At 39.9% G+C, this 15,469-nt stretch overlaps 1 protein-coding gene across 1 annotated transcript in view; it reads right to left on the bottom strand.

Moving 5' to 3' along the window:
• The window catches only part of GARRE1 (granule associated Rac and RHOG effector 1), an 86,382-nt gene that overhangs the window by 30,877 nt on the left and 40,036 nt on the right, over positions 1–15,469 (bottom strand). The window contains exon 2 of the mRNA XM_055000200.1: positions 12,473–13,802. Within this exon, the coding sequence (XP_054856175.1) occupies positions 12,473–12,955 (483 nt within the window). The 5' untranslated portion in view covers positions 12,956–13,802. The remainder of the gene's footprint in view (positions 1–12,472; positions 13,803–15,469) is intronic.

The raw sequence follows: 15,469 nt of genomic DNA, 5'->3' as shown, positions 1-15,469 counted from the left end.
TATACATACACTCACATACATCAGCTTACATACTAACTGCAATATTTTGAGGGATATTTGAAATTTTCCATGGTACTTTCAGTTTTTTTTCTTTTCCCCTAAACCATTAACAACATCCTGAGGAACCCTATGGAATCCTGGTTGGGAAACACCGCTTTAGACTCCACAGCTTTACTTATAAGCTGATAACTTTTTCTCCTAATACACTGTTTGCTCTTGGGATATTCAAGGTATCTTGTCTGAGAGGAAGTGTCTAAAACATGCACCATCTAACAGCTGCCATTCCAATATCTGAGGCAGAGCAGCTGGGAGCAAAAAATATTGGGACTGAAGGGAGGGAAAAAGTATTTTTAAATGTATGCTGCTTTGAGGAACTTATAGGCAAAAATAGGATTTAAACCTAATAAAGTGACAGATGCGGACATAAAGGCTCCAGTTTGTTCCACTGATTAACCTAACTGAGCTATGCCCCACTTGTGGCCACCAGGTGTGTCTGACTATAACCATGGCTAAATGGAGACTCATTAACCTAGGTTACCACCTTTTCTTATGTTAACAAGTTTACGAGGGATGTCTCCCAGACAGCAAGAAGATGTCACCATGTTATAACACAACATCTCTCCAGATGGATCACTGGGAATATGGAGAACTATGACTGAGCCTAAGTAGCTCCATACCTGGCAAATAATCAAGAGGGGACGAAGGATCTCAACCCCCCCCCCCCCAATTTTAAAAAACTATCACAGTACTGCTCTAGGTTGTACTGGACTGACAGCCAGCTTGTTTGGCACTTTTAGTTGAATAATTAAAGATGGCCACATGACAGTTAGGGCATACACTGCACTTTACAAAAACTTTGTAACAAAGACATTTGCACTAGTTCTGGAGAAGTCTTAACATTAGGGTTGTGATGTTTAGTTAAATAGTCAAACAATAGCCCCACAACTGGGCAATGTACATTTTTCCAAACATCATTTTCATGCTAGTACTTATAGAAACTGAATATGGCAGGTACCATTTCTCTCAACATAGAAGGATGCATCTTTATATGTAATGTTCGCACATGTCGTATCATCTAAAAGCAGAATGATTTTCTTCAAAACTATTTTTAATATGTGTATTTGATTAAAACCAGTTAAGGAACTAACTACATTTTTAAAAAGTTGATTATTATCAAGCAAGGCTTTGAATTTTTTAGGCCCCCCTCCAATCTTATTTATTTTTTTTATGTTATTTTTAATCTACTTTTCTCACTTAGACTAAAGGCTGGTTACACAGTTTAAGTCAATTTCAACCAAAGACCAATGCAAAAGTGTACAGATTGCAGAAATTTGAATACAAACAGAATCTAATATACAATTTAAAAATAACGTTGAAGCAAAGCATAAGCAATTTGACATGACATATTAAACAATGCAGAAAGACCACAAAGAATATGCTATTTAACATGTGAAATTATTCAGATCTACTCAGTAGGTACAGTGCGGTATAGTCCACAGTCCCAGTCTGTTTACCAAGCACCTCTCTGTACCACTTCCTTACAGTACAGCCCTTCTACCTGTGTAAGAAAGCTCTCCTGAATAATACAGTTTTGCACAGAAAGCCAAGCATTTCTGCCATCAACTCTTTCTGCAACCAGAGAAGCTAAAAAACCCAAAGGGGACCAGAATTTTGAGATAAATCTATAGCAACAAAACAGAAGCTATTAAGAGTTTGCTCAGGAAAGGCACCTTTCCCTAAAATAAGTTAGGATTAGGATTTTTCTATGATCAAATGGGCTACACAATAATGGTGTTCTTCAATTTAAGAAGTACACGTACAAGCAACACATTATCTCAAAACACAGGAATATACGGCTCCATTCCAACTATATGCTATGTAAATACATTTATACGTACATTTGTTTACAAGCAAGCGTTTATCAAAAAGACAACAAATCTATTTAAGAACTCCAAGTTGCAATGGCTCCCCCCTCCCCGCCCCCCCACAGACCGCTCTCTGTCTCGTCTCCCTCCGACATTCCTTTATGATTCAGTCATTTCCCCTCTTTGTACAATGTTTAAACTTAACAGTTTAGGTATGCTGACTGACCTCTCCAAGTGCAGTTTCCTTTTAAAAAATATATTCACTTGGCATTCATGAAAAAAGAAATATCTGGGACAGTTATACTCTTCTAAGAAGATTATTATGGAAACAGCAGTGCTTTTATGAATTCTTGCTGAATTCGGGTTACTCAAGCTAAGGCGTGCTTATTAAAACATTGCAAAACGTTGAAACTTTAAAGCAAATACACCTTAAGAGAAACTGAATTCTGTGGGTGGAGAGACACTGGGAAAGGGGATCAACAAATACCTCCTTTATAGTAACAACGTGGCCTTGCCTTACTATCCAACCAGCCTCTATTTGTGCCCCCCCCAATCCTGTGGGCTAATGCAGTATAAATGCCACATACTTATTGTATAACATTAGCACAGAGCAACCCCAAATTAAAAGTTAGGGATTTCCTCTGTGGTGTGCCACAATGGCATGCCACTTTACTGGCAATCATGAGAGCTGAAAGGCTGTTTGGCCAAAGTTTCGTAAACAGCACACTGAAAGAAGAATGGAGCAGGTGGAGAGCTTTCTGAAGGGGGCTAGGGTTAATTCACAGAAATAATTCACAGAAATATCATAGTTCTGTGTTACCCAAAGGTGGAAGATGCTGAAAGGGTATCTTGGTAGTGGGGAGATGTACACATCTTCAGGCTTCAGATGAGACATGAAAGCACAGTTAGAGGAAGTAAGAATCATCTTAAGCACCAGTAGTAGCCAGAGATAGTAAAAAGTGTGTTTAACAACAACAACAACAACATTCCATTTCTATACTGTTCTTCAGGACAACTTACCACCCACTCAGAGTGGTTTACAAAGTATGTTATTATTATCCCCACAGCAATCACCCAGTGAGGTGGGTAGGGCTGAGAGAGCTCCAAAGAGCTGTGACTGACCCAAGGTCACCCAGCTGGCTTCAGGTGGAGGAGTGGGGAATCAAACCCGGTTCTCCAGATTAGAGTCTCGTAGCTTTTAACCACTACACCAAACTGGCTCCCAGTCTCCTCTCCTTACTTCCTAGTAGGTAGGAACTGACCCTGTATTTGTATGGGATGCCAAGCTACACCATTCATGTGTCCAAACTTAAGAAAAACCTAAGGCATTTATTTCACTTTGTCATCCTCTATCAAAGGTTTTCCAACACACCAAACCAAGCTGAGTGGCAATCACTTAAGAGAATCCGACATCAATTAATATGGAGCACCAAACGAAGAAAGGAACTCCCTCAGTCACTACTTCCTAGAACATTCTATGTTTACAGGTTTGGAGAATTCAGTTCCTGCCTTATTTGAGATCACATCAAAGCACGCTTGCACAATCTATAATGGAGGAAATAGGCCGAACAAAACCCAAGGGTCATAGAGAAGACCAATAACCACTCTGGATGTAGCAAGGCTATCGAAAGAAGTTCCACTAATCAGATACAGGGTATCTGATGAAAGCAACTTGACTCTCGAAAGTGTATACCCTGGAAATGTTTAAGAAGCTATAGGACTCGAATCTTGCTCTTCTAATGCAGACCAACAGGCCTACCCGCTTGAAATAGACATTGCCAAACTTATTTTTGAAATAAAGGTCTTTACGAAGCAGAGATAAGGGGTATGTGCACCCACTGTTGATGCCAAGGAAGCAGGAGATTGCAGCACTGTGAAAGTAGACAGGCAGATGTTCATACCGCAATTCAGAAAAACTACCTAGAAGTATAGGGAGAAGGAAGCAGAGGAGAGATTCATAGATCTGTTTTAACAATAGAATTGTATTTTTAAAAGAACTTGTGGCATGACCACAGGTTGCCAGTGGCCAAAGGTGCTCATAACACAAAGTTAACTTCTAACAAATTCTCAACATGTACAGAAAATGCTTAACACATCTGGCCCAATAAAGATTCTCTGTTTCTTCAAACAAAACAAAAAAGACGCTCTGGGATGTAAAATCCAAGTGTATATTTAGCTTTATGCTGAAAGAATGGTCTGCATCTGACTGCTTATGTATGTTCAGTACAGATGGCAAGGTAGCACATGTGATACAAGCAACTGCAAATACACAACAAAAATAAATGACACCTGTTGCTTTGATTTACAGAATGCCTGAAGGCAAAATGATGTGACAAGTATACAATCAAAGCCCGCAGAAGATGGAACTAAGAGCGCAGAGTCATACAGGTAACTGTGCCAAGCTTAAACAAAACAAAACATGTCACAACAATGCAGTCAATGCTTGATGCAACATGTGACCTTGCTGCCAGTGTGCTGTAGTAGCTAGAATGTCAGACAAGGATCCAAGCTCAAATCCTTAATCTGCCATATGAGGTTTCTGGGTGACCTTGGGCCTGTCATACACTCTCAGTCTAATCGACCTCACACGGTTGTTGTGAGGATAAAATGGAAGAGAGAAGACTGAGGAAAGCTGCTCGGGTTCCCATTGAGGAAAAAGCCATGGTATAAATGAACTAAGTAAATAATTGAAGAAAGTGACTATAAACAAGATGGGTAATATCAGACTCCAAAGGTAATTCAGTATTGGGGGGTCTACTATTGCCTGTCTGATCCAAACTCCGAGGGTGATTTTGAATATAGAAAGAAATATGAAAGGCGACCAGAGGAGAGAGTTGTGTAATAATGGGTGACTTCAATTACGCTCACAGTGAATGGGTAAATCTGTGTTCAGGTCACAAGACACAACATTTCTAGATATCACAAGTGACTATACCTTTAATGCAACTTTTGTTACATTGAGTCTCAAAAGCCTCAGACATCTACACTATGTGGCCATTATGCTAAAGCATGAGATTCAGAAAGAGAATAAGCAGGAAACTACTCACTATCGGTGTCTGAAGAAGGGAATCCTGACTCTTGAAAGCTTACACCCTGAAAAATTTGGGGGGTCTCTAAGGTGCCACTAGACTCAAATCCTGCTGTTCTACTGCAGACCAACACGGCTACATACATAGGAAACGATTTAATTATTCAGAGTTCAGCAGTCTTATTGCATCAGGGAAGAGCTTCTAATTGCTTATCACAGCCCCCTTTGAGTCCTTGTAGGGCTTCATCTTGTTTCCCCTAACAGGAAAACTTGGGGGCCAGTACACAGCAATAAGCAGTGTAACAGGGCCAACAACTATCGTGTTCATGTTTCTGCATACTTAGGGGATTTGTGAGACATGAAGAAACATATAAAGCGAAATAAAAATAAAGACTCATCTCCCAAAACAACTTGATGAGTATTCTCACTACTATGTAGGACAGCAAACGAACAGTTAAAGAAATAAAAGTGTGTGTGGGGGGAGGGGGGGATTGCTGCAGTCCCTAGGAGATTATTGGACTGCAGGGTGGGTGGGGAGAATAAAGGTAGGGGAAGCCAACTCTCTACTACCTGTTTTGCTTTGTACTGTATTTGATTATTGGTCCATCTACCTCAGTATTTACTCACCAGACTTCTACACCAGCCCTAGATTTTCAAGGTGGCTTACAATATTAAACAATGTTATACACAAATAATAATTTAAAAAAACACATCTACAACTCAAAAAATATACTGCACACTTAAGCAGCATTTCACAAAACATTAAAACGCAGAATAGTAGATAGACAGCAAAATCAATACAATAAAAAATCTAACTCCAGTACATCTGTTAGAAAGGAAAAACACAACACTGTTAATTATCCAATCAGAACACACACGTCACTGTTAACAAACAATTCAAAAAACCTGCAAACAAACATTTTTTTCAACTTGCACTGGAAACCAGGCAGACCTCATCTGATATAGTAGTTGCCAAGCTTATCAAGCAGAGAAAGGTTATTTCACAACAGCTACGACTATGATACTTTTTTAATTGCAGATGCCAGGGACTGATCTCGGACCTTCTTCAAATAGGCATACCAACAACAGGCATACTACAACTAAGCACTAAAAGTGAGGTTGCATTCAAATCTATTGACCCTCAAGCCCAAGTTCATTTGCTATGTTGACTCATTTAAAAAAAGGAAAAGGCCAGTTTGCACAAATCAATAAAATGGCAGAAGACTCGGGAGCCACTTTCACAGGATTTGTGGCTCATTTCTGCGTTGGGTCCCACAAGCCGGGAAACTCTGCCTTAGACCTCCAAGCTATCCCAGCACATCATGTAATGCTGTAAACATGCAAGGTCTCTGATTACTTGGAAGCTAAGAGTCCTCGCAGAGGGATTAATTAGGATCTGAGGAAAAGCCCTCCTTTTGATCCTAATTAATCATGCTTCCTCCAAGGACTCTAAGCTGTACAGGAGACAAAGCCCCCAACTAACTTAAAGCATCATGGAAAGGGAGCTGAAGTTACAATACGGTTATGTATCGAGTCCCCAGACAAGACGGAAGTGATGTTCGTTGGGAAGGCAAAGATCTTGAAGGATATCGTACTCCCCGCTTTTGATGGAGTTCATATGACCCTTACAGACTCAGTTAAGAGCCTAGAGGTTATACTGGATCCAGCGCTACTACTAGAATAGCAAGTTAAGGCAGCCACAAAGAACGTTTTTTAAAACTTCACTCTAGCTTGGAAGATTGCTTCCTACATTGACATGGCCAATCTGGCTGCCTGGATCCATGCTATGGTGGCTGGTGACATCAAGACTTGACTATTGTAATGCACTATACATAGGTCTCCTGTCTAAGTTAACTAGGAGACTCCAGTTTGTGCAAAATGCTGTGGATTGGTTGTTATCAGGAGTGAGCAGGAGCATGAACATCACTCCCATCCTGCAGTCACTCCATTGGCTACCTATCAGTTACCGTGCTCAGTTCAAAGTATTGGCTATCATATACAAAGCCCTTCAGAGCCTTGGTCCAGCACACCTACAGGACTGCATCTCTCCCTATGTTCCTCCATGGCAGTTTTGCTCATCTGAACAGGGTCGCCTACAGGTGCAATCCTTCACATAAGTGAAATCAACATCTGCCTATACATGTGCATTCTGTGGTGGCCCCCGCCCTATGGAACGGCCTGCCTGAGGTCAGATGAGCCCCCACTCTCCTGGCTTTCTGCAAATAATGTAAAACTGAATTATTCAGAAGGGCTTTTTTACTCGGATAGGACTATAATTGTAGGGAGGTGGTCTCAAAGAGATGCTTCACTGACAAGATAGGGACCATAGACTTCACCACTATGTTGCCTTATGGATTATCTGTTGCTTTAAGTATGATCCTACTAGGTAGTTCCATGTTGTCTAACATCAGTCCTAGCATCAGTCCTAGAACTGCTTATACTCTGTTTCAGCATTGCTGCAACTCTGTATTGGACTGTTATATCTTTGTAAACTTGCATGTATTTACCCTATGGCATTGTTTATTGAAATGTCCTTGATATTGCCTGTACTTTGAGTCTCAGTGAGAAAGGAGGACTACAAATGACAAATAAATATAACTTAACTTTGACCCTCACTGTTAAATTTGTAGATGAACGGGAAGCTACTCATGTAGTCCCAGACCTCAGTAGTCTCATGATATTCTCAGCGGTCTGTTCTACACATGATTTTTTGTGCTTTGCCAACTTGTAAAGACAGAAAGGCAACTGATTTATCTAAAGAACCATTTTTCTTTGTTAGTGCGTTAAAATCGGCAAGTGAATTAGATACTAAGGAGCCTTGATTTTCCGAATCCTTCTTTGAAGCATAATAGAAACTGGATATACTAAACTTACACCAAGATCAAAAGTGCAGTTATATGGGGCAGAAATTTTTTCACTGCACATAAGTCTGTTTATAGTTGTCAGGGCTGTTGTGCTGCAAAAACCGTCATGTTAAATAGACTAGATGTGGAATATTAAGCACAGACAAACCCCACTGCTTGCAGGCATGCACATGGGTATTTGCCTTCTTCAGCTAACATCATTTAAATTTGCATTGAAAAATTTTCCAGTTCAAATTTTCCGGGACCCAAGGTCATTTTCTGATAGGCAATGTTCATGAGCTTCTCTTCAGACATCAGAACAGATTATGAAATGCACCTTGCTTGCACTTTTAAAGCCATTTCTGCTTTTGCATGTTTAACTCTTGTCATGTGTGCACCCACCCATGTCATTGATGTATTCTCTGATCTGATGTACTGATCTGATCTGTTCACTGTATTGATCTACTGTATGATTTCATGCCATGCTCACATAGTTGTGCTTTGTAATGTAGCCACATAGTCATGCCTGCCTGAAAACGAAAGTGTTAATGCTGATTTCACAGGGAAAGTAACCAGCCTGTTACCTCTGAAAATATGTGGCTCTGGCCTTGCAGCTGGAACCAGAAGTGTAACCGTTTCCCAGGGGAGAGAGAAAGACTTTAATTTCTTTGTAATCTTCTGCTGTTTCTATCCAGACTAAGCTATTATGTTCTCACGCAACTTCTTAGGTTTTCGTGCCTAAATGCAAACTGCTCCAAGGGAGGGGGAAAATAGTACTCTCTATATCAATAGTGCTTTTGCCTGTATAATCATTCCTGCCAACTTTACCATCTGTACCCATGAACTTAATGGATCCCTAAATAAAGACCTTTCAACCAATGCATTGGAGTGCTTGCTGTGAGGGGTTTGGGGGTCTATCTGCCATGGACTGCCGTCCCTAGAACTGACAATTCTGCTCTAAGTGAAAAGCTTCCACAATATCTAAGCACCGTCAGCCAGAGTGGCTTCTACTGCATTGTCTTTCTAAAGGAGATTTAAGAGCAGTTGAACTGCTCAAATTAAAAAATGTTTCTCTTAGGTGGTTTAAGGAAAATACAAGTTGTTTTAGACTCGGGATATGCTGCCCCAAGAGAGCTGGGAAGGGATGAAGTGTTCTCTTTTGACTCTCAATATGGAATGGACGTCCCTGAAAAATCCTGTATAACCCTGTATTTGAACTACACTATGATCTTAAGGCATATGAAATGCCAGCTATCATAGATAAAGAGAGGGGGGCTTGACAATGCTTCAATGTAGCATTAGTGAGACTTGGCAACATTTCCAACCCCCAACTTTCACATACCAATCCAAGTGTTAACACATTTCTCTGCTCATAGCAATTTGAACAGTTGGTTTTCCTGTGGCTAATTTTTTACAACCACAAAAAGCAGAGAAACATAAGGGTTGCATTCAGACATAATGACAAACCATAGTTTATTATTACTAGAATGAGCCCTGAAAGTCTTTAAGTTTGCGTGCTCCCTTCTTTTCATTTGCAGAACCAAAAACTATTGTTTTTTTTCTTGCATACAAATTAAGCTTGGCTGTGAACTTAATTTTTATGCATAACACCGCATGGTTTAACTCAGGAACATGATTTGCTGTAACCCAACAACCTGCAATTCCAACATAAACTGTGGTTCGCTGAAAACCAAGAAATCCTCAAATATCCAAGTGATGTGTGGGGAAGGAGAGGGAGACAGGGACCATATGAGCTTAGGAACTTCCAAAGCTCGTTTCTGTAATGACAAACCAGGGTCATTGCAGGCCCTCTTATCTTGAAGCCAAAGAGTACCCTACATTCTCACTGCAGCTGCCTTTCTTCCTACTAGATCTACCTGTGGCACCAGGCATGGAAGCATTCCACTAAAGTAATCAAGTTGCTCAGGATCTTTTATGTGTCTTTCTTACACTAAATCTGCTCTTAGGTTCTACAGATCACAGCAATTCTTTTAAATAAACTACTGGACTGGATCCAATAATCATTTTTTGTGGACTGAAGGGAACTCTCCATCAGCCATATGTAAGGATGCCAGGCAACTCTCAAGAGACTTCACTTCATGAGCAAAAGTTCTTTATTGATAAGATGCCAGTTTCATACCCTTATGCCGTCCTTGCTAGGACTGGCAGCTACAAACAAGCATCAAGCAGATAAACATTCCCCAAGGCTGCTCCTAGTTCCACCCCCCTTTCTCCTAACAGTCCTCTAACTCTGCAAGCAGGAAAACAGGCTGTGTGACTCATGGACTTCTCAAGGTTTGGCTGGCTCCCAGACTTGGGAGAGATTACAACAGGAACAAACATCTCCCGTTCTCAGTTTTCCACCCCGGGTTCAAATAACAGAATCACTCAAACAGCATCAGCTTCAGGGGGTATTGAATATGACAGGCGATCCTAAGCACCTGACACCATATTCCACAGAACATGTATGAGACTATAACAAACCAAAGTAAAATTTATCAGTTAACGCTTGTAAATAGTAGTTAACAATGCGATCTATAACATTCCCATATGTGCAAGGACAGATACATGTAAAATAGAATAGGCACATGAATGTACATATACACATCCTTTCTCTATTCCCACATGCTCATATAAACAAAACACAAAAGTAATACATATGCACTAGTGTACATTCCCCTGGTGGAGGTGGGGGAATATCTGTTCCCAGTCACCTTTCATCTGGCTAATGGGAAGAAAGACAGGAGAATGAGGCAAGAACCCCCTGGAGTGTGCTCCTGTGCACTCCAGAACTCTTCTGCATCTTGCCGGGAATGACAACATTCCTGGCATGATGTTGAAGTGTGGGGTCATGCCACACTGATTGGGCTGATTGGGTAAACTGGCCCCCAATCTAGTGCATGCAAGGTAAGCATATGGATTTGGTCTCCACTCCCTATCCCTTGCTACTAATTCCAGTTTTAAGAGGATGAACAGGAAGAAGAATACCAATGACCCCATGGGTGAATACTCAATTTCCCTTCCAACTAAGTAGCTGTCCTCAAGACAAGTTAACTCAGGCAGGAAGTGGAATGGGTGACAGAGGAAGAAATGATGCAAAGACTTAAATGTGGGAACCAAGATCTTAACAGGGGCTATTGGTCGCCTCTCTCATAAAACCAGATTCAAGAAATTAAGATGAAGCAATTCAAGATGAAAACTTCTCCTCTTAAAATTCAAAAGAACTGCCTGCATATGCTTGTTGATGTTTGATTCACTTCAGCAGCGGACAGAACGGACTGTAAAACTCACACTTAAGAACACAAAACAGTCATTTGAACTGGGTTTGCCAGTTATGTTCAAGTTAAACATGCATAAGAGAGTCAACTGGCATACAACACCAAATCATGACACAAGCTAGCTTCTGTTTCCCGCCTCCCCTGAACATGCGTAACAACAGCCTTTCCTAATTTCCTCTTTTGCCAAACTGGCAAAATACAATTTGCATACGTAGTCAATACCAAAAGTGGAAACTAAACTGTGTCTAATAGAGTAACATCAGAGGGGCCCACTGACAATATTTTACAAGACACAGTCTCTATAGCCAATCCCTTATACCATTATTTATACATATTGAAGGTTCAGAAAATTAAATAGTTCTGAAAGTACACATTCTTTTTCAATGTCTTCTCCACAAAATATTAGCTGTACAGACAAATTTCCCAGCTTTCATATCCTCACGTTTCTCACAATTATTGGCACTTTAGCATCAATTTTGTAGAGGTTTCAGTTTAAGGTGCAGTACAGATCTACTGGCCACTGAAAGCATGATTTTGTTATTTACACTTCCCTAACGTTATGCCTCACTGCTATACCATTTTTGCCACTGGATGTCTCCAGTTCTGATACTGAATACACAAGTACATATCCCTTTTGCTTTCCTTTGTTGTTCCTTTATGTATATTTGGTATGTAACACTTTAGGAGAGGACTGTACCATCAGAAAATCAGATGATCTGTTCATTAGGTCCGCAGAAAGAAGAAATTAGGAAGGATTCAGTGTCCAGACAGAAATCTTTTTATATTAGCCAAGGTAACATCCTACAGACACTAGCAAAACTATCTGAAAAGGATTTAAAGAAGGATTTAAAGTACTGTGAAACAAAAATCTAATTTAGAAGGCTGATCCATCCTAAACTCAGATACTATCAGACTTTCTGAAATAAGAAAATGTAGCTTGTTAATGGAGGGGGGAAAGTTCAATGTGGTTTCCCTCTAAAATGATACTACATGTGTCTCCTCCCTCAAGTGAGATGTCACACTCATGAAGATGTCTGGTCTTGGAAAGAATTAATGCTAGCAAAGAGAATAAATAAGTACAACTGAATGTTTTGTCACTATTGTGAATGTTACTTCTCTTATACAGTATGCTGAATCTTTCTCATTTTTATGGCGTCAGTGACCTGTGGGACTTCCTGTCTGTAATGAACAGTTTGATCTGAATACTGCAAGGTGAGATACTGCAATGTGCTCCACCAGTACTATTTTTTAAAATTTCTTTACATTTCAAAATAGTGCCTCTCACTTTAAAACAGGTCAACAGAGAGCAAAAGTCTGATACAGATGCATGCCTAAGATTTATATCATGAATGGTCCCTCTCTTCACTGAAGCAGAACCACCCCAAAACATCTGCATAAATCTTGAAAATACCCCCCCACCCAAGCAGAAAGAAAGTCAAAGGGGAAGACTGGTCTTACCTCAATGTCTTGCAGGCTGAACTCCTTCTGATCTTTAAAGTTTGCTGCTCCAGCACTCAGTTCCATAAGCATTTTTGCTATTTCTGGTTTTATTGCTGCCGTGAGTCGACTCGCTGCTTCCATGACATGTTCCTGCACGTCTTTCAGTTGCATAGCTGCCTTAGAATAGTGCGAGTTCCGAAATACGCTGCTGAAAAGGTCTGTAAGGAAAGCGCTCGCACGGCAAAAGACATTGAGTGCATCCAGATATTTGGAGATTCCCTGCTGGATGTCTGCAATTGGAGTAGCATGGTTGCAGCTGCCAGCAGCAGCCGGGGAAACCAGAGGGGATGTCGTGGCTGGAGATGCTAAAGGCGTGCTCAGGGTCCTGCCTAGCTCTGGCATTTGATACTGCTGGTGTTGCTGCACTTTTTGCTTGGACCCGCCAAGCAAAAAGCGCCTCTTATAGTCCATTTTACTTTCCTGTGCACTGCAGCAATACATAAGGGAGTACTTATCCAAAGATTCCTTGAATTAACAATCTACTCTCAAATCTTGCCCCCTCCCCCCCAGGAAGATACCTATGTATAGCAGTAGTAGAAGAGTATGCACATAATTTTTGTAAGAGACATTTCAAAAACAAAAAAAAGGTAGGTAATTTGTATCAGCAGTGAGAAAGGCAGCAGATCCGCTGGCTTTGTACTATTCAGTGTTCAAACGCAGCACTGCTGCAGTCACAAATTATATTGTAAAAGCAAGCTGGGTTAGCTTAAAAAATACCATGTGTTTCCTGCTTAGCATTCTACTATATGCTCAGGATACAATTTCAAAGCAGGGGGCAAAAAGCTATCTGCTCCAGTTTTCCTGCCAATGCATTTTTGACACCTGATGGTAACATTACTTCACACTGAAGAAACTTTAACAATCTTTTAAAAAGTAATTTCATAGTAATAAATGTCTTCAGCTAGGATCAGGGGAGGAAGAGCAAAAATCACTGTTCAACAGTGATTCTTAATGCAGAGCAAGTCTTTCCTTAAAGAACCACTGAGCCTTCACATCAGCAGATCAAATAGCTTAATGGTTTGACAGAGCCCGTCAGTCAAATTGGTTTGACTTTCTCATCTTAATACTGAAAAAAATGCAAGTTTGTTTCTTGGAGACTTTGCAAGTACACATTATTCAGAAAGTATATATGTGTTTTTTTTATTGCAAGCCTTCTCCGCCTTTCTTTCTGTATGTTGAGGTAGTTTTCCTTTTAACATTAGTTAAGTGGTGCTTTCAGAGTGAACTTCTCTTGATTGTAGAGTCTGAAGAATGCAGAAGTGTATTTGTAAGGCCTCTAGGTCATTTCCTGGCAGGAGAAAAATTACAAAGATTATAGATAAGTGAGCCATTTATTTTAAAAAATGAACTGTTTCTCCTGGTTTATTTCTCTGAAAGTAAACTATTAATAACTATGACACAGAGGTACAGCTACATGAACATTAAAATAATTGTAATACTATGAAGTAAAAGAACAGAAAAAGCAAGCCTTTTACAGATGTCATGCATTCTTCCATTAGCAATTCGATGCTTAGATATATAGAAGAAATGCTAACTTAAAATATATTTAGTTGGAATGACTGCAATGAGATTATATTAGCTGATGTTCAAATACATTACCTTACCGTGCAATCCTAAATTACTCTAGTCTAAGCCCATTGAAATTAATGGGCTTAAACTGGAGTCATTCTTCTTAGGACTGCATTGTTAATTATTAATTATGCAAAACTACTACAAATAAATTGCCTAAATGAAAAATTATAATTAGACCAATTCTGTACATCTACCACATCTTAGCATTTATTCTGTTAACTGTGAACATGGCATGGAGTACAGAAATCCAAAACCAAGGGTGACTCAAAATCAGATGCTTTGTCTGGGACCCAGCAATCCACGTTTGCTCCATATCCAGAACACAGCAGTATTTATACAGACCCAGTAGTCACCAAAAGGAAACACCACCTGGAAAATAAAGTATCAACTCAGCTAGGAAAACTGGGACCCAGCACTGTAATACGTAAGTAAAAACAGGATGGATTGGTTCAAATCAAAGTGATTTATAACACACCAAGAAAGAGCTAATTTAAATAATCAATTTAATATTTCATTTTCTTAATTCACAACCATGTATACGAATTGGTTGCTGTAACAATGAAAATGTTATTTTCAGCTAAACAGAGTCTTTCTATTAAGAAACAAAACTTCTGGTGGAGCAGCCTCCATGTCTCTTGTACTACAGACCCAATATTTGCTTTGGGGAGAAATGGAACCATTAAGTATCTCTTGTTTTAGCTCTATACATGACGGCCATAAAACAAGATCATTTGTTTGAAAACTAAGAGTCTGGAACTTTTCAGAAGCAAGGGTTGGTAGTCCCTTGTGCAGAACTGTGCTCCTCCATGAAATCTGGCCGACAGACCCTAACCACCCATTAATTTGCACAATATAATGACTTAAGAAATCATATGTTTATTTAGAAAAATTTATATGCCATCTCTCCAGAGACCTGCTCAAAGTGGTTGTCTTATCTTTTTACACAGGCAAGCAAGCTCATTTATTTAAAAGACACCTAACCCACCTTTCTGCACAAGACCCACAAAACGGTTTTTAAAAAATCAAGACAAAACTATAATTAAAACAAAATTAATGAGAAACTGTAAAACTAAATACAGCAGCATAACATCTAGATTTCACCAAAAGAAGACAGGAATAAAACAGCTGTCATCTGGCTTGTAAATGCAAGAGATGAACAGCTATGTCTGAGGAAAGGAACACTCTCTGACCAAGGAACCGTAACTGAAAAGATCCTATCCCTTGTAGCCAACTGACTCAATCTTTTAAGATGGCACATCCAAAGCTGTCTTAATACAACCAGGTTCACATTGGTCCCAGGCTGACTTTTGGGAACACTGATCCCACTGTTTAGTTTTAGAAATTCAAACACAGCACTGAATTGCACGCAAAAATGTTCTGGGA

Source organism: Eublepharis macularius, chromosome 16, assembly GCF_028583425.1.
Source record: "Eublepharis macularius isolate TG4126 chromosome 16, MPM_Emac_v1.0, whole genome shotgun sequence".
Taxonomy (NCBI): Eukaryota; Metazoa; Chordata; class Lepidosauria; order Squamata; family Eublepharidae; genus Eublepharis; species Eublepharis macularius.
This window is presented reverse-complemented; position numbering and strand designations above follow the sequence as displayed.